The following is a 20,043-nucleotide window of genomic DNA, read 5'->3' as shown; positions in this document are numbered from 1 at the left end:
AATAATGATAATTGAGAAACTTATATGATGTGTGTTTGTAAATGTATGTATGTGGATATGATCGAAACTTAAAAAATTACTAATTAAAAAAATACAAAAAGAAAATATTGATTAAAAAAATAAAGTAATACAAAAATAAATAAAAAAGAAAAATAAATAAAAATAAAAAATTAAGTAACAAAATAAATAAAAACTAAATTAAGAAAATAAAAAACTAAAACCAATTAAAAAATTAAATTTAAAACATTTTAATTAAAAAAATTAAACAACAAAATTATAAAAATTGTAAACAAAACAAATTTAATTAATTAGCAATAAAAAGTTAAAAAAAAAATCAATAAATAAAAAAAATTATACATTCCCAACATTAATTAACGTAATAGACGAAGAAGGTGTTCTATATACATACATATGTATGTACATATGTGTGTCCAAACATGTATGTACATACATATGTAAATATAGGAGTACAGCTAATGCGATTTCCTAGTTTAGGTCTCAGATGTGTGTGTAAAAGTATGTGTATACATATTACCAAAATTAAGAAAAAAAAAACAAAAAATAAATAAAAAAATTAAAAAAATAAACTAATTAAAAAAATATAAATAAATAAAAAGTAAATAAATAAATAAATAAATAAATAAAAAGAAAATAAATACATAAATACAATAACAACAAATTTTAAATTTGAAAAATGATTAAAAAAACATAGTTAAAAAAATGATTTAAAAAAAAAATAATTAAAAAAATTATAAAAAAAACTTTTCAAATAAAAAAAAACATTTAAACAAAAATTATAAAAATTTTAAATAAAAAATCTTTAATTAGTTAAAAAATAAAAATAAAACAGTTGTTTATTCCCAAAATTAAAATATTAGCGTAAAAGGCGAAGAAGGTGTATAGTTTAGGTCTCTCATGCGGGGGATCACCAACTGAGATCTAAGAACCAAGAACCAAATTAGTATAGCTATTAACCCCATTTCTCCTATTACCTGTCACCTAAACAGGCTATCTAATAGTAAAAACGGGAAGGGTCTGTTGGAATTTAACTACGACATAAACGACCAATCTTCACCAGAGAGAATTATGAGAACATGACGCAGTTTTAAAAAACAAACTATCTCGATTTACCTTCCACTGACTTTATTAACAAAGCTCTACTGACAAAAACAACCTCAGAGATTGACGTACTCCTACCCACCCCGAACAAGAGGCATAACGACCTCTCTATTCAAACGCATAAATAAAACTGAAATAACACAGCGAAACGGCAGCAAGAAATCAGCGCTAATTTCTCCTACTCGGATAAGAATGGACACTTCGGCGCATGTCCATTTTCCCCATAAGTAGTTACAGAAACCGCACAACAACTGTTAAAAATTGCATGACCACCCTTAAGCACTTCTCAATGGAGGGTGGCGCTTAACGCATTACAACTAAACATACCGTTACAAGAGCTAACGTGCGGACAAAAATACACAAAGTCAATATGTTGCAACCAATTGTTGCGACACCCGCATACAGGGTGTGAACGCACACTCAATATTTTCAAAATTGAAATCGAATGAAACACAAAGTTTTTCGCTGTGACAAATTTGCATGCCAATTTTATTTTTATGCCCTTGAAGCACGGAGTTTGCTTGGAATTTAACAATTCTACATACAGAAATACATTCACCAATTGTTTATACAAGTATTGCTATTTTTTAAGTTTATATAATAAAAAGTACCTAAGGGTTAGCATTAAAAACACGCAGAAAAATAAAATAATGTCAATTGAAGAGTACAAACGGGTTTGCTGCGCTGCGCTGCTTGGAAATGTGTCGTTATTTAATGAACATTAAGCTCTCATATAATTATTGTATACTGTCCATTTGCAATTTTAATAGTTAAGTCTAATATTATATATTTGTTGCACGGAAACGCCCGGCTTGCGTATGGCTATAGCCTCGCCGTGAGGTAGTATCTCCAGCTGTTGCGAAATGCCCTCGATAATAAGTGTGGCCGATTTGGGCACACGTTCCAGGCCAGCTATGACCACGCGCTCAATCCAAGCGGGTGTCTGATAGTTGAGTTTGCCAATTGGATTGACATCCAACTTGTTATTCTCGAAATTGAATTTGATATAGTTGTATACGCCATTGCGATAATCGTAAGATTTCTCATCGTCCACATAGAGTGTACCCTCGGCTTTGCCCTCACGGTTCAGACATATAACTAGGGTGTATGGATCGTTCTTCATGAGTGTGGCGGCACGGCGTATACGTTCCTTTTTAGGTATAATAGTGCCGCCGCGTTGGAAGACCGGAATCTAAAGAGAAAGATGAGTTATATTACAAGAAGTTATGTTATTAGCACCAGGGTTGCAAATAATGCATTAAAATTTGAATTACTTTTTTCAATTTTGTAATACCGAAAATCATAATTAAAAATACATATATATTTTTTTAATTTTTAATTCCAAATACCGGGAAAAAAATAAAAAAGAAATCAATCGTCAATACGTCATTGAAAAAATTGTAAAATATTACAAATAACAATTTCGATCCCAAATACTTGATTAAAAAATTAAAAAAAATTTAAATAACAAAAAAAAAAAAAAAAAAAAAACACATAAAAAATAAAAAAAAACACATAAAAAATTAAAAAAAAAAAACACATAAAAAATTAAAAAAATATACACGTAAAATTTAATTTAAAAAATACCTTTAAAAAAATAAAACAAATAATAAAAAAATTATTAGAAATAAAAAATTTTATTAAAAAAAATAAAAAAACAAAAATAATTAACATTTAAAATAAATTAGTTTTGTAATCCCGGAAATATTAATTAAAAGTAATTTTGAAATTTTTAGAATTTACAAAACAGAATTAAAAGAAAACCCTTTTAAAAATAATAAAAAAATTACGAAAACGCAATTAAAAAATAAATTTAAAAAAAATTAATTCAAGAATAAATTTAAAAAAATTAATTTGGACAAAAAATAATTAACATTTCAATTAAATTATTTTTGTAATCTCGGAAACTTTAATTGAAAGTAATTATTAAATTTTTGGAAATTGATAATTAATTAACAATTAGAAAAATCAATTAAAAAAATTAATTCAAAAATAAATTTAAAAAAATTAATTTAGAAAACAATTAACACTTAAATTAAATTATTATTGTAATCTCGGAAATTTCAATTAAAAGTAATTGTTTAATTTAAAATTTAAAAAGTTAATTTAAAAAATGTATTGAAATTTAAAAGAAATAATTCACCTTTAAATTAAATCAGTTTTGTAATCTAGAAAATGTTAATTAAAAGTAATTTTTAAATTTTTGGAAATTAGAAAACAATATTTAAAAAAAAACACTTAGAAAATAATTTAATTTAAAAAAAAATTTAAAAAAATGTCAATTAAAAAAATTATTAAAAAAATAATAATTACATATAAACAAAAATAATTTAAAAAATTAATAAAAAAATTATTTAAAAAATAAATTTAGGAAAAAATTAATTAACATTTAAATTATTTTTGTAATCCGAAAATCTTAATTAAAAGCAATTGTCAAATTCTAAGAATTTACATTTTTTCGCGTTTGCGAACCTCATATTTTACAACTTTGAACTAGAGACTGCAAGGAATCATAATCTTTAATATATATTAACATATGTATGTATATAGTATTTGGCAAATTTTGAATTCTGATAAAAAATTTAATTTTCCATTTTTAATTTTTAAACCCAAAATCAGAACAAAAAATTAAAAATTTTTTTTAATGCCAAAATCGGAATTAAAAAATAAAACGTAACAATTTTTGAAAAAAAAAAAATTGAAAGAAATTTGCAACCCTTTCCAGCCCACTCACCGTATCACTTTCGACGGAAATGCTTTCATAGCCAACATTCGTGTATTTCTTAAATGTGTCGACACTATACCATACATCACCGTTCTTTTTGTCATCGATTGCCGGGAAATAAACATTCACTTTTTTAACACCCTGTTCCATAACGGGACGCACAAGCAAGCGGTCTTGCAAGAGGAACTCATAGTCAATGGCAAACGTTTCTTTATCGGTTGGATAATGCGCTAGTAGGGGACGCATGACAGGTTCGCCTGTCACTTCATGTTCATAGAACATTGTGTACCAAAGCGGTAAGTACGAGTAACGTTTACGCAAAGCTTCGCGTACAATCAAACGTGTCTTTTCGGTGAACAACCACGGTTCACGACGCTTTGTATCGATGTGTGAGTGCGCACGGAAGAATGGCAAGAATGCACCGGTTTGATACCAACGTTCAAATAATTCAGCATCAGGATTGCCAAAGAAACCACCGACATCAGCACCGCAGAAAGAAAAACCGCCAATAGCTTCAGAAAGACACATTTTAATGGAATGCTGCAAGTGACCCCATTCGGCCATATTGTCACCAGTCCAAATTGCGGCATAACGTTGTGTGCCAGCAAAATGAGAGCGTGTCAATATGAAAGGACGTTGATTTGGATCGCGACCGATTAAGCCCTCGAATGTGGCCAACACATACATGTGTCCATAAATATTATGTACATCACGATGTTCCCAATTGCCATAATGCACCATATCCTTTGGCATAGTCACCTCGGGGCCATTAAAAACCGATGGCTCGTTCATGTCATTCCAGATCATGACATCGGTTGTAATAGTCTTAAAATTCGTTGGCAAATATTGAGTAGCATAGTAGGCGCGCACCGCAGGATTGAAGACGTCCGCATAGCTAGCAGCACCGGGCCAGCACCAACCTGTATAAAAAGCATATGTATTGCATAATGTATGAGAAAAAATACGCAACATTAAAGAAAACCTTCGTAGTCGTTGCCCTCCGGCGTCTTTACATAATAACCGCGCTCCGTACAATCGTTGTGGAAGAAATAGTGTGTATCACGCTTTATATGTGGATCCACAATAATCACCAAATGACGTCCAACGGCAGTCAAATTCTGAACCATGCCCAGTGGATTGGGAAATTTAAACTGATCCCAGGTGAAGTAGCGCTTGCCGTCGGTATGTTCAATATCCATCCACATTGTGTCCATTGGAATATCATATTCATCAAATTTGGCGGACACCTCAGCAACATCACCTTCATTATTGTAATTCCAACGGGATTGGTGATAAGCCAGTGTCCACATTTGTGGCAAAGGTGCAGAACCAGTAAGTGCCGTATATTGCTTGAAAGCATCGAGTGGCGTTGGTCCCAACAAAACGAATACATCTATAATACCGGATTCAGACATGAAGTGCGCCGCTGGTGGGTCCGACTTGCGAGAGCCTGCAAGAGGATACATCAAAAACTAGTAACTAGTTCGCACATATACGGATTTTTACTTACCTGACACAAAGTTGACGATCGACGATACAACATTCTTTTCAGCAGTGTATATATCAACCCAGGTTTCTGCAGCATTCTGCCAATAGACACCCGCAGTGCGTTGAGTACTAAGTAAATTATTTAAATATGTAGCATGAGCTTTATATTTGGTAAAAGAAAACAAAAAAACATACCCATGACCATAAAGAACCGGCACCGAACCGTACAATGCCATCTTGCTATCGAGTATATACTCAAATACATCGGTATTGTATAAGCGGTAGGGATCTGTACCAGAGGTGGATTTTAAAGCAAACGAGTCGGCATGTTCGGGTAAACCGAATAGCACCTCTGCTTCGGGGAAGGTAAAATCGAGTGCAATTGCTTCTGGTCCGTATGGTTTTGAATCGTGATGTGATTTGAAGTTCTCCTCCCATGCACCAGCATCTGTGATTTCATCCGCTTCCTTCACTTCATTGGCGGCAGCATCGTTAGCACCCTCAGCTGGTTGCTGTGGTTTCGGCCGCAAATACTCGAAAGTCATAAGACCTTTAGCATTAACCGAGACGGTGAGAACGTCATTTTGATAGAAATCAACACGGAATGGATCGGCATTGACCACAGCTTTGTTGGGGCCCGATGTAATAGTGAATTCAGCTTCACCCTCTTGTACCTTAATGCTATACAATAAGGAAGAAAATTTAATTTAAGGGTATTTGGATCTATAGTACACAAAAAGATACCTGCCAGGCTTCGGTGCCGATTTGAGTGCATCTGTTACACGGTAGCGGGGTTTCAAAGGATTTTTCTCATCCACTAACAAACGGAATGTATTGCCCAGCTGTTATGAAATAATTGTTTATGAAAAAAATGTTAACTTCGGTTGGACCGAATATATAACACGCTTGACAAATACAAGAATTTAATTTTGATCGCTCTGTTTATATTGCAAGTGCATGCGATAGTGGTCCGATAGGAAAATTTTTTTCAGAGATTTTAGCATCGAATCAATTCAAGGTATACTAAAAAAATATTAAATAAAGTGCTTCTACCTCCAAAGCTTCTATTTTCAGTGTAAAGATGTGCTTGTTGTCCTTATGTTGCAGTTCCGCAGTTATAGAATCGGAGTATGTATTGAGCGTACCAGGTAGCAAGGCGAATTTGGGATTATCAGGTTTTACATTGCGGCAACGCCTATAAATAGAGCATATTAATGATTTATTGACGATGAAAGAAGTGCACAATCATTTTAATTACCTGCAAAAGCTGCTTTGTTCGCATGTTTTGAAATTAGTGTGGTCAACGCTGACCGCATATTCAAAAATGCACAATATTACAAGAAATATTGCCAAACGCATGCTGACGTAGCTACTGAAACGGTGCATCGCAATTACATAAATCTTTCATTTTTTATAATATATAATTCGCTTATGATTTTCTATATTTAGCAGAAAGTATATTTCTTTCGTTGTATTAATATAAAAATAAATATTTTGGTAAATTTTCCAATTGTGTTCACAAATAATTAAAAACGGCCAAAAAAAACGAATATAGTATTAGAATTTTGCAACGTTTTCCAAGCCCTAGAGCAATTCCTACAATGTAAGGTTTAAAAATATGTGTACGGTATTGTGAAAAAAATTATTATTAAAATATGCTTTACCAATTAAATTTTTCATTATTCTGGGCTGGCAATTAATTTGAAAGGCTATAATTGCCTTAATAATAATTTTTTTCACAATTTAGGACAATAGTTTTATCTTTATTTAATGATCAATTGTAACTATCATTCAAAGTATATTTCAATTTGGTCATACTTAAAGTCAAGTATGTTATATCGGGTGATTTTTTTGAGGTTAGGATTTTCATGCATTAGTATTTGACAGATCACGTGGGATTTCAGACATGGTGTCAAAGAGAAAGATGCTCAGTATGCTTTGACATTTCATCATGAATAGACTTACTAACGAGCAACGCTTGCAAATCATTGAATTTTATTACCAAAATCAGTGTTCGGTTCGAAATGTGTTTCGCGCTTTACGTCCGATTTATGGTCTACATAATCGACCAAGTGAGCAAACAATTAATGCGATTGTGACCAAGTTTCGCACTCAGTTTACTTTATTGGACATTAAACCAACCACACGAATGCAACCAGAAGCCGTTCAAGAACTGCCCATGCATCCCGAAAAATGCACTGTTTGGTGTGGTTTGTACGCTGGTGGAATCATTGGACCGTATTTTTTCAAAGATGCTGTTGGACGCAACGTTACGGTGAATGGCGATCGCTATCGTTCGATGCTAACAAACTTTTTGTTGCCAAAAATGGAAGAACTGAACTTGGTTGACATGTGGTTTCAACAAGATGGCGCTACATGCCACACAGCTCGCGAGTTTATGGCCATTTTGAGGGAAAACTTCGGAGAACAATTCATCTCAAGAAATGGACCCGTAAGTTGGCCACCAAGATCATGCTACAGAAATAAGCCAGCAACTATTCCAGCTTTGGAAGACAACATTTCCGAAGAAATTCGGGCTATTCCGGCCGAAATGCTCGAAAAAGTTGCCCAAAATTGGACTTTCCGAATGGACCACCTAAGACGCAGCCGCGGTCAACATTTAAATGAAATTATCTTCAAAAAGTAAATGTCATGAACCAATCTAACGTTTCAAATAAAGAACCGATGAGATTTTGCAAATTTTATGCGTTTTTTTAAAAAAGTTATCAAGCTCTTAAAAAATCACCCGATATTTATTTAGAGATTTCAAGAGTAACTGTTTAATAAGGTACTTGGGTAACATTTAGATTAGCATCACCGGATTTCGGGGATAAAATGGGTATCACTGGAAAGGTGGCGTTCTCCAGATCACGAAAATATATACATTTAGTTGCCGCTGACTTATAGTTTTAAAGATATTTGCATTTAAAGTTGAAAAATTGACAACTTTTACATTGATAATTTGTGTATTGTGAGTAACTTTTTCACTTATATTGTGCACTTTTCACTTATATTTTCGTGATCTGGAGAACGCCACCTTTCCAGTGACACCCATTTTATCCCCGAAATCCGGGGATGCTAATCTAAATCCCAGCCAGGTACTTTGTATGGCACATAACTATTTGTGTATATACATACATACATACATATGTACGCACATATCAGTAAGAAGCACATAAAGACACGTCAGACAAAGAATAGTTTTCCCTAAGGTAATTTCTTCTTTAGTATAATATTTTGCATAATATTAGTATATAATATGGATAGCTTGTAAAATGTGTATACAATTGCAGTATGGAACTCGAAATTCGTGTGGTATTGGAAATATTAAAAAAAAAAACAATATTTTCATCGAAAGGAAACAAATCAATAGGCACAATAATTGATTACAACAATTTAATAGCTATATATTTACTTACCGAATCAACACTTATTCTGCCGTACTTTGCTAATCGCGCAATCACAACTTAAATTTTAAACAATCTTCACTAATTCCCTAAATTATTAATTTTTCACAATTGCCGACAACGGGACTATGAAAATTTGCTGTTTGTTCGCTGACAGCAGACTTGCACACACATATGTTACCGCAATAATGAAAGTGTTGCATGTGTCACAAAAGCCGGGGGCATTTTAAAGAAATGATTTGACAAGTACTACGTTTATATATAAAAAACTATTTATCTTAAAGATATTTTCAATTTTTACTATAATTATACTTTATTATATTCTAGCAAATGTTAATAAATCACAAGCTTTTTATTTAACTCACATTTAAGTCGGATAATGTACACTTGTAAAATAAACATATTAAAAAAAATAATATGGCAACATTAAAAGATACATATTGCATACTTTTAGGCGTATATATTTTATTTGTCAATTTTGTGTGTGCATTTATGCTCGAATAATTAAAAACTATTACATTTTGTTAGTTTTGATCATTTGCTTTAATATTTTTTTAATAAAATATGAATTTTGTTATAAAGAAAAATATAATTATAAAATTCAAAGCTATTCTGCCAAATTTATAATTCGGCAATTCCTGAAATATTTTGTCATTGTACCTTACATTTTCTTAAATCTTCTTAATTAATTAAATTCTTTTAATTAATAGAACATGGTTAAAACACTCTTTCTCTCAATTTTTCTGATCACAAGTGTACATGTTCATATTTGTTTTCGTAAGTGCATAAAGTAATCTTCAATCTTTTTAGTTGTGAATATTTCACAAAAATATTTAAATTAATGTTTTGTGTGTATGTTACACAAGTTTGAATTGATTTGAGCAAAAAATTGCAAAAACAAAAACTAACAAGGGCAATTCACAATCTGGTCCAAATGGTCTTGCATATTTGCAATTGCAAATTCGCTGTACATTTTGTTTGCACCAGATTGTGAAGTGCCCTATAGAAACACGAACGCAATTTGCGTTCAGTGCAGAAAATTCATGCAACCGAATACAGCTGTATTTTGCACTTACCGAATATAATGCTGTATTTTTATCAATAACTGATTTAATTGTAAGCTAATAATTTTTTTGGATTTTTGTCAAATAACGGAATACTTTCACTTTTTGTGCTCATTATTTGTTCAACATAAATTGTTGCTAATATTAATTTTTTTATTTTATCAACAAATAACGGAACTTCTACTTGTACACTATGATTTGTTGTTATTAATTTTTTTTTTTAAGATATCTTAAATATTTAGTTTTTAGATCATTAAATATTTGATTTCAATAATATTTTCTTTATTTATTATATTTAATAGCTTGCATATTCCAAATTTAAATTCGCCTCTGGCTTTAGCAACGTATAAACAAACATCAGCTGTTTAACGCTCTCTTTTCGAAAGAGTAAAAATTACTGATATTTTGTAAACAAACTGAAAATTTGTATTTTATGTATCAGAAATTAAATAATAGATATCTTTTACAAATAATTACTATTAGTTTTTAATGACATAAATGGACCAGCACTTTTTTATGTGATTTCTTAAATACCTCGAATTTTCCATTTATTCACTTGCAATTACAAACTAACAAATTTTTCCAACATTTACAATTTAATATTTTATCAAATTATTTACGGGGAACGAGCGTCTAAGTCCCATACACTTTTCACGATCTATAAATAAGGCATTCACTTTGCGTCGCAGGTCCGCCTCGAGTGTTGAACGGGTTTTTAGTAAGTTCTGGTGCTGAGCCTCAGCTTCCTGCAACTTGTGATGTAGATTTTTAACGGTATCTTGTATATCTTGTACTTCTTGTACCAGCCGCAATTGAGCCCAGTCCCTAAAAAGTATGAAAGAGGTTTAATCAAAAGCTAAGCTAAGCTAATTATTAGGATGTCTTTGGTAGAAAATAGGTGAAAAGGTAAAATTAGAGTTTATAAGTCTAAAAAAGTTCATCCAGTCTGATGTTCTAACACACTAAGTATTGAGGATAAAACCCTATGATTATAAATAACCATTTCATTGATAGTGCTGTGTACCATATAATGCCTGAAATTCCCTCACATTCCCAACTCTTTCAATTTACTTACTTGCATAGCTCCACGCCTTCTCGATGAGAACGCGCTTCCAAACGCGTTTGTGCGACCTTCAAAGGATTCGATTTATCTTGTATCGCCTTTTGTATTAAGAAAATGTGCTTCTCCAGATCGAATAATTCCTGTTGCACCTTATGCAAATGTAACTGTATCTTATTCTTGGACTCGTTCATCTCTTGTGAGCGACGATCCAAAGCATTATTCGTGTTACTCCAATGATCCCATACGGATTGAGCGATGGCATTGACAATAGTTTCGGCATCGCTGCGTAGTTGAGAGAGCTTGGCGCGCTCGGCTTGAGATCTGTGACACATAACGGTAAGATAATTGAATGAGAAAATAGTTAGAAGTCACAAACAACCTGCTAACGCGTTGACTGCTCGCCTCAGCCCATGATTCTTGTGTGCTTATGCTTGGATCGTATTTTTCAATGCCACCATAGTAAGTGATACCACGGCTATAATTATTTAACTGGTGGCAAACGGAGTCAATACCCAGTGTTGACTCTTTGTGCGAGACATCTTCCTCCAACAAGTGCTGAGCGGCACGGCAGTCATTAGCTTGTCGTGTGATCTAAAAAACTTTTGCAATTAATTTTGTTTAAAATAACGGTCATATCACTAGTTCACCTTTTCATGTAGTTCCTTGAGCTTATCGCGCGAATTTCGTATATTGTCGATCTCTAGCAACAAGGCCTTCTCAGCCGTGTCATGCACCTTCTCCACACCCGCACGCGCTTCACGATGATACAAGCACTCCTGCGCGATATGCAAAGGCGCCTCTAAATCCAACATGGCTTTGCCGCAACGACGCTTTAAGTCGGAAATCGCCGCAGATTCCGAAACCAATTTATCCAGCTCGGTGTTCAACTCGTTGCGCCAGAATGTTACGTCCGTTATGCGTTCACCTAAACGCCGTCCGGCATCACGCTGCCCTTGTGAAGTCTTCTCATCGGTTTCGCGCATTAAACGCACGGCATCATTACGCAAGCGCTCCGACTGATTACTATTTGTTGAGAATTATTCGTTAATTATAGATATTGACTTAATTGCCATTCATTTGCCTGCACTCACCGATTTATATTGGATTCGGCATATTTGGTAAGATTGCTATTAACCCATTCGTTGTTGGTGTAGCGTGTGAAGAGCGCCGCGCGGGCAGCGTGCTGTGGATTGCGTTCGAAACCCGTCACCAAGTTGGGAAAGTTCATCGGCTCTGTAGTCATGCCGGAGGGCGAGAAGCACGGCTTAACTAACTGATTGGTTACTGGTTGCTCAGCTAAGTTCTTGACCTCAATCATTTCGTAGGCCAATGTCGGTCGCCATGGATGCGGATGATTGGTCTTTTCAAGTAAAAAATAAACAAAAAATCGAAAATATATAAACTGCAGCGTACGCCAGTCGGACGCGTGCTAACCTGATAAGAGATGCCAACACGCGGTGGCACCGACGGCCCCGAGACGGGCTCCATGCAAGGCGGCGCACCAGCCGTACTCCATGGCTGCAATTGTGAATACATCACAGTTTGTTCAAATTTCGTGCTCATTTTTAATTAATTAATTATTTTTTTTGCAATTTTTTTCAACAAAAGTACAAAACTATTTTAAACAAAGGATAATAAAAAACTGATGATTTTTCAAAACACAAAATTAAACTATGAAAGTCGTCAGAAATTGAAAACTACAAAAATTATTTTCACTGCGTATAAACTGGAGCTACAGTGTATGAGGTGAGCAACGAAAACATATTTCTATAATGCGGGGGTGATAAGGTGGTTTCTATATAGACTATACTTATATGATATGAATATGATACAAATGTTATGCGATACATATGACTCTGCGAGATTCCTGTGGTCCTTGCGCTCAATGTACTCGTGCACGGTGCTGTTCTCGGTGGGCCACTTGTCCAGCAGGTTGTCTTTGACCAGACGATGATCGAAGATGCGATTCTCGAGATATGATGTGGCATGATACTTCATGGTTTTAATGATGCGTGTTTTTTTTTTTTTTTTGTGATTGAAATGTTTTGGTTTTTGCTTTTATTATTGCTTATGACTTTTATTACACAAGAACTGCACTCACAATGGGTATACTCGATTTCAACATTAACTCTTTAACGGATTCCGTTTTCGCATATATACTGGGGAAGCGCGATAATAAATTTTTATCCTCAACTGCCCAGCAAAGCATTTCTAATGCTTAATGTGATGCGGAAATTCGGTGGTAACGTTTACGATTCACTTTCAGACTGCAGAATGGAGAAATTAGTTCAATGCATCGTAATTTCGAGCATTGAAATTCTTATTGACAAAACCGTAATCGCATGGAAACCAATTGGAATGACATGCATATGTACATACTTTAGGCATTTGAATATAAAGTGCCTGTTTACGTGAACAAATATCCGTGGTAACATGTTTAATCAGTTTAAGTCGAGTTAAGTTAAGCTAGGTTTTTTGATTTCTAGTGAAAGTCTGTGTATGTGGTTCTCTTCTATGTAAGCGTTATTTGAAGTTCGCTATCATAAGGTATTGTAGACCATAATATTCAAAGTCGAGTCTCTAGGAAGTTTGTCAAAAGAACTCCAATCAAAACGCAATGACTTAACTGGACTTAAAGTAACTTAACACTTTGCCAAACACAACAAGCTACGTTACCTCGAAGTAGATTATGTTAATTTGTCCTTTAAGGCAGAAAAATGAGAATAATCCAGCTCACTAGGATATTGGTAACGTAAATATTTCTTAACTGCGGCATTAGAAAAATCCTTAAAAGTATAAGGTGGATATATCAATGCACCTTCCGATGATTTTGAGATCAGAGTAATGTAAAATAAAGAATGAGAAAGTAATTGCGAAAGACATAAGAACTCACGAGAGTTACTAAATAACTTTTTAGCTGTTTCACGTTCGAGATTTTTCCGCTAAAAGGGAATATGTGGAGAGCTTAGGATGTTATATCCACTTTCAAATAAGAAAAAACGCGTTTGCTGTGGATTTTTTCTTAAGAGCCAGTTTACTTGATAATCGATAATTTATTTTGAAAATTTTCGTAATCACTTGATCCCGTAGCCGATCTCAGGGGGGACCTTTGAAGAACTTAATCAGTAACTACTTGTTTTTTCGTTGTGGCCCTAAAGGTCTTCATCCGGATATAAACCCAGCTTCCTCTACTGGAAAGCATATCTGGAGTGGCAAAAAAATCGGTAATTAAGAGCAGATCCATCTCACGTCTTCCAAAAACAACCAAACCAAGTCAATACAGGCAAGAAGTGAGCGTTAAACTTTGGTTAATCTTTCCCTTGATTGAAGTCATTATGCTCTCCTCAGCTCTGCTAGTTAACGAAAGTGTTCCATCATTAAGACAATGAAAAGCCGGTGGTTTAAGAGTAAGTCCCTGCTATAATCAATTGTTAACAATGTTTTTGAAAGTTAGTAACAGGTTATCTTGGTGTTGAACAGATTCAAATAAGTTTAAAAATTCGATTAAAATAAATCTGTACCCTTTTTTGGCCCCGAGCTTAATGTCTGCAGACTTTGAAAAACTTTTCTTAATTCTAATTAAATAATTTTATATCTGCCTTTAACGTGTCATAAATAAGGTTATGTTTCGATCGTCCTTAGAGTCCTTACAAGCCAGTTTTTGAACCTCCCTTTATAATAAACTTCTTTTCCACTATTCCGTCACACCTATTTCGATCACAATTGTGGTTGGACCACGCTCTCTCTAATAACATTACGAGTTGCTCTATCCTTAAAGCCTGGAAGACTTAAATAATCAGCTAAACAAAAATCTACTTATACTTTTCTTAAATCAATGAAAAAATAATGTGCAAATCAAAAAATGAGATAAAACCCTCTTACACAAAATTCTTGCTATGACAATGTTTCCAGCTGTTTGCGTCTACGAATGTCAAATCTGCTGTTCAGCTACGAAGATATAAAAAACTGCACAGTGAATAGATTGGAAATTTGGATATTCTTAAAAAATATTTAAAAGTCAATTTTGCCAATTAAAAAGAACTGCCAAAATGGTGGTGGAAAGTTTAACTAATGGTGATGACTCTAAGCAAGCCGAGGAGAAATCGGAACCAAACGCACAAACGGATGCAGAACAGGATGAGGCCACTGCAGCCGCCAATGAAGCCGAACAACGTGAACGCGAAGAGCTCAATACTTTCATAGTGGAATTACAAGCCAAAATTAACTCGAAAGCGCAACTCCGTGCTGAAAATGTTAACTGTGAACATCCAGGAGACTCCTTTTTTGCTAAACTCGATTCCAGTTTGAAGCGAAATACAGCATTTGTGAAGAAACTCAAGCAGTTTACGGCGGCCCAATTGGATACACTACTTAAAGATATGAGCGGACTTAATTTGAGTAAATATATTTCTGAAATATGTGCAGCACTTTCTGAAGCAAAAATGAAAATGACTGACGTACCGGCGGCAGTAACACTCTGCTCGCGCTTACACCAAACCTATGCTGACTTTGATGCACAATTTCTCGAAGCGTGGCAAAAGTCTTTAGCATTGAAGCCAGGTGAAAAGATCTCTAATCCAAGTAAGTTGCGCGTCGACTTACGTTTATTTGCGGAACTGGTAAGCTCAGGTGTGATTAGTAGTAAACAAGGCCTACAACTACTTGGATCTGTGCTAATCAATGTGATTTCGCAAGACAAAGAGGATCACAGCAATTTCTCAATTATATTGTCTTTTTGTCGACACTGCGGTGAGGAGTATGCTGGACTAGTGCCACGCAAAATGCAAAATTTGGCGGAAAAGTATGGTGGAGCTGCTATTCCAAAATCCGATTTTCTAGCGCCCGATAGACAGCAAAATTTACGGGGCTTACTAAAGGATTACTTTAAGAATTTGTGCAAACATTTGATATCAGAGCAACAGGAATTGCTTAATATGACAAAAACTATACGCCGCACTATGGAATCCAAAGGTGAGGACAGTAAACTAATTTACACTTTATTTCCTTACTAAAAAGTTTGACCATATTGATTTAGGCGAGATTTCCAACGACAAGAAGGAAAAATGTGAATTAATGCAAGCCAATTTCGATAAACTACTCTCTTCGGCACAAACGCTCTCTGACCTACTTGACGAACCGCTGCCAGAGCTAACAACAGAGACGGAAAGCTGCAACGCCGGCACTGTAATCGAAAATATGCTCGAAGATGCCACTATGGGTGAACTTGATCCTTGGGGGGATGATGAAACGAAAAGCTTTTACACCGATTTGCCAGATTTGCGGCAATACCTACCTAATTTCAGCGCACCAAAAGTGGATTTGGAACAGAATGAAGAGCCCACGGAAATGACAGAGGAGGCACTCGATGCTGATATTGATGTGGAAATGGAAATAGATGATCCACCTTCCACAACATCGGATCCACCGAATGATAAAGACGCAGAAGCGGCTGCGGAACCAGCCAACGAAGAGTCGGCCCCAACAGCGCCATTACCAGATAAAATTGCGAATGCGCTAATGGAAGCGGGGCGTTTAAATGCTATTCAGGTGCCACATAGCAAACAGCATTTCGATCAATTTTTGACAAATCTGAATAACTGCGTCAACAAAGAACTCATCGATTCCGCAGCCATCGAGTTCCTGCTGAATTTCAATACAAAAAATAATCGCAAAAAACTTACCAAATCCATTTTTACAGTACAGAGGTAGTGTATTTCCATAAAAGTGGTTAATTTTTTAATAAAAAAATAAAATTATTTAACTTCTTAGAACACGTTTGGATTTACTGCCATTCCTGTCCCGTTTCGTCGCCATTGTCAATCTGTGTAACACAGACGTTGCTGTGGACTTGTCGGAAATGTTGCGAAAGGAGTTCAAATGGCACATACGCAAAAAGAATCAACTCAACATCGAATCGAAAATCAAAATTGTACGCTTCCTCGGTGAAATGGTGAAATTCGGACTTTGCAAGAAGTTCGATGCGCTGAGCTGCTTGAAAATGTTGCTGCGTGACTTCCAACATCATCAAATCGAAATGGCATGCGCTTTCATTGAGGTTGCTGGCATTTATCTATACAATTGTCGCGATTCGCGTCTGCTAACCAACGTCTTCCTTGATCAAATGATGCGTCTGAAAACTGCCACCGCTTTGGACTCACGACACGCCGCACAAGTGGAAAGTGTTTACTACCTCGTTAAGCCGCCAGACACGGTGAAGCAAGACGCTGTCGTGCGCCCGGTAATACACGAGTACATACGCCATTTAATATTCGAAGAGCTGTGCAAGCAAAATGTGGACCGTTGCATAAAAATGATGCGTCGCATCAATTGGGATGATCCGGAGGTGAGCAACTATGCCATAAAGTGCATGTCCAAGGCATATTTGTTACGTTTTCCACTCATACGTTGTCTTGCCGATCTGGTGTCGGGTCTGAGTTCATATCAAGAGCGCGCTGTGACTATGGTCATCGATAATGTTTTCGAAGACATACGCGCTGGTCTCGAAATACACTCACCGAAATTAGCACAACGGCGCATAGCGATGGCTAAATATTTGGGTGAATTGTATAACTATAAATTGGTGGAGTCCACGAATATATTGAACACACTCTACTCCATTATCTCACTGGGCGTGTCAACTGAGGAGGGCGTTTATTCAGAATTAGATCCACCAGATAGTTTATTCCGTTTAAAGTTAGCCTGTATGCTGCTGGATACGTGTGGCCAATATTTCACCAGTTCCATGAGTCGTAAAAAGTATTATTTGGTGTACGAGAAAAATTATTTTCCACTACAAAATCCTTTTCATTTTTTCTAGGCTTGACTACTTCCTTGTGTTTTTCCAACACTACTACTGGTACAAAAAGTCACACCCGGTATTTAGTAGAGTCGAAAATACAGCGGACTTATTTCCCATATTAGTAGATCACATGTACCGCGATTGTGTGGCAAATGTGCGGCCAAAATTAAAGGTATATTATGTGCAAGATCGGTGGAAGAAATGTCATTAATTTTTTTAAATTTTATTTGATTGCAAGCTCTACAAAAATCTCGACCAAGCCAAGGAAGCGATTGAGAAATTAAAGGAAGAATTGTATCCACAATTGAAAGCCGGCATGCAGGCACAAACTGAGACTGATACTAATCTGGAGCCCATACGCGAGGACAGTGAATTTGATGACGCAGTGAGTTTAATTAAAAAAAAAAAGAAACAACAAAAAAATTAATAACCTAAAACCCCACCGTCGTAACAGCTGAGTGACGATTCCTCTTCCGAACGTGAACCACGTACACGCAATCACGACGCTTGTGGCGATGATGATCCCAATACCGAGGACGCCAACAATGCCAACGAATTGGCGAACACCACCGATTGGACTGAAAATGAATATATGCTCGAAGATTGCGAACCACCTGTGGCGGAGCGATCCAAAGAAGATCTGGAATTCGAACAGATGTTTGAGAAGATGGCCGCCGACAGTTATCAAGAGCGCATCAAAGAGACTGTTAAACCGAACACAAAAGACATACCAGTACCAATGATGGCTAGAACGAGCAAGAAATCCTATGAGCAAATTACCACCGCAAGCGGTAATCAATCAGGTGGCGAAAAAGAAGCAGCTAAAAGTAACGCATCCAATGCTGCTGGCAACACTGCTGGTAGCGGTGGCAGTGTAGTGCCATTTGTGTTAATGGTGCGCAGCGGCAAAGGTGGCAAACAGCAATTTAAGCAATTCGTGGCGCCATCCGATTCGCAGTTAGCCATCAATTTGAAGCTGCAGGAGGAGAAGACACGCGAGGAGAAGGAACGTGTGAAGCGTTTAACGCTGAACATAACTGAGCGCATAGAAGAGGAGGATTACCAGGTAAGCCAAAGTCGATAAATTCCTTATACACTATTATTTAACAATTTTTATTTGTTAAAAGGAGTCATTAATGCAATCTCAACGTAATATGTCGCAAAATCACTACCAGCGTCCCAGCAAACCAAAGTTCCGCCATCAGAAAGGCGCTCCCGATGCTGATTTGATCTTCAATTAGACACCTGCGGCGAAGTTAAGTATAATTCTCACCCAAATTGTGGGTTTTCCTTTACGATTGTCGCAGTGTTAAAATGTAAGTCGCAGTCTCAACTAATGCGCTTTAAATGCTGTGAGTGAAAGTCTACGTTGCTCAGTGCAAGTGAAATGATGAGGTTTTTTATAAGGTTTGCGTGCTGTCATGATGACGTTTGTTGAGGGGTTTTAAAAGAACTTATTAAAGTAATTACCGAAAATGAAGTAATCTTGGATTTATTTAAAATGTAATAAAATCAAAATACCGAATAAACTTAAATTATAAAAATTAATGCATAAATGTTTTGATTTTAATTGAAAATTTCCGCGGCAGCATGGAGGATAGAATATCCTGCACAAATAAACAAGTTTCCATACAAGAACTTGATTTTCCCCTTTCAGTTTGTACGGCAACTATATGTTGTAGTAATCCGATCTGAACAATTTGTTCGAAGATTGTAGCTTTGCTTTAGATAATAATCCATGCCGAATTTCGTGAAGATATCTATTCAAATCAAAAAGTTTTTCAAACAAGAACTTGATTTTGATTGTTCAGTTTGTATGACAGCTATATGTTATAGCAGTCTGATCTGTAAAATTTCTTCAGATATTGTAGCTTTGTTTTAGATAATAATCCATGCTAAGTTTCTTGAAGATATCTTGTCAAATTAAAAATTTTTCCATACAAAAACTTTATTTTGATCGATCAGCTAGTACGACAGCTATATGTTATAGTAGTCCGATCAGAAGAATTTCTTCGTCGATTGTAGCTCTGCCTTGGATAATAATTCATGTCGAGTATCGTGAAGATATCTCGTCAAATAAAAAAGTTTTCAATACAAGAACTTGATTTTGATCGTTCAGTTTGTATGACAGCTATATGTTTTAGTAGTCCGATCAGAAGAATTTCTTCAGATATTGTAGCTTTACTTGAGATAATAATCCACGTTGAGTATCGTGAAGCTATCTTGTGAAATAAAAAAAATTTCCATACAAAACCATGCTACTCACCGTAAACGAGTATAACTTGAAAATTAATTAAAAATTGCACAACTTCGCTTTTTTAACTTAACATTAGATTTTATTAATATTAAAATAATAAAAAAAAACACACACTAAACAA

The 20,043-nt window shown here is 35.2% G+C and overlaps 3 protein-coding genes across 5 annotated transcripts; 1 reads left to right on the top strand and 2 right to left on the bottom strand.

Annotated features, from left to right (window-relative positions):
• Positions 1 to 1,577: 1,577 nt before the first annotated feature.
• Positions 1,578 to 8,926, bottom strand: LOC126759521 (neutral alpha-glucosidase AB). Of its 3 annotated transcripts, none has more exons than XM_050474374.1 (9): positions 8,752 to 8,926; positions 6,591 to 6,704; positions 6,386 to 6,527; positions 6,077 to 6,174; positions 5,528 to 6,013; positions 5,355 to 5,461; positions 4,827 to 5,294; positions 3,854 to 4,764; positions 1,578 to 2,311 (listed from the first exon to the last, which is right to left on the bottom strand). In XM_050474374.1, the coding sequence occupies exons 2-9, from the start codon at positions 6,689 to 6,691 to the stop codon at positions 1,883 to 1,885; spliced, it is 2,742 nt and encodes a 913-aa protein (XP_050330331.1). In that variant the 5' UTR covers positions 6,692 to 6,704; positions 8,752 to 8,926; the 3' UTR covers positions 1,578 to 1,882. The 3 variants fall into 3 exon arrangements, with proteins under 3 accessions (XP_050330331.1, XP_050330332.1, XP_050330330.1); XM_050474375.1 differs by having other exon boundaries at positions 6,591 to 6,701; XM_050474373.1 differs by lacking the exon at positions 8,752 to 8,926 and having other exon boundaries at positions 6,591 to 6,733.
• Positions 8,927 to 10,275: 1,349 nt separating this feature from the next.
• Positions 10,276 to 13,179, bottom strand: LOC126759532 (tektin-3). The gene is made up of 7 exons (XM_050474397.1): positions 12,968 to 13,179; positions 12,301 to 12,384; positions 11,958 to 12,226; positions 11,514 to 11,889; positions 11,246 to 11,457; positions 10,879 to 11,187; positions 10,276 to 10,628 (listed from the first exon to the last, which is right to left on the bottom strand). The coding sequence occupies exons 1-7, from the start codon at positions 13,073 to 13,075 to the stop codon at positions 10,400 to 10,402; spliced, it is 1,587 nt and encodes a 528-aa protein (XP_050330354.1). The 5' UTR covers positions 13,076 to 13,179; the 3' UTR covers positions 10,276 to 10,399.
• A 1,614-nt stretch (positions 13,180 to 14,793) lies between these two features.
• LOC126759518 (regulator of nonsense transcripts 2) lies at positions 14,794 to 19,213 on the top strand. The gene is made up of 7 exons (XM_050474356.1): positions 14,794 to 15,837; positions 15,902 to 16,571; positions 16,636 to 17,622; positions 17,684 to 17,837; positions 17,904 to 18,050; positions 18,120 to 18,731; positions 18,793 to 19,213. Exons 1-7 carry the CDS (start codon positions 14,916 to 14,918, stop codon positions 18,904 to 18,906), a joined length of 3,606 nt encoding a protein of 1,201 aa, XP_050330313.1. The 5' UTR covers positions 14,794 to 14,915; the 3' UTR covers positions 18,907 to 19,213.
• Positions 19,214 to 20,043: the final 830 nt, after the last annotated feature.

The sequence above is a fragment of the Bactrocera neohumeralis genome, chromosome 5 (genome assembly GCF_024586455.1).
Source record: "Bactrocera neohumeralis isolate Rockhampton chromosome 5, APGP_CSIRO_Bneo_wtdbg2-racon-allhic-juicebox.fasta_v2, whole genome shotgun sequence".
In the NCBI taxonomy this organism is placed as follows: domain Eukaryota; kingdom Metazoa; phylum Arthropoda; class Insecta; order Diptera; family Tephritidae; genus Bactrocera; species Bactrocera neohumeralis.
The sequence above is the reverse complement of the archived record's forward strand: the minus strand, read 5'-3'. Positions and strand labels throughout refer to the sequence as shown.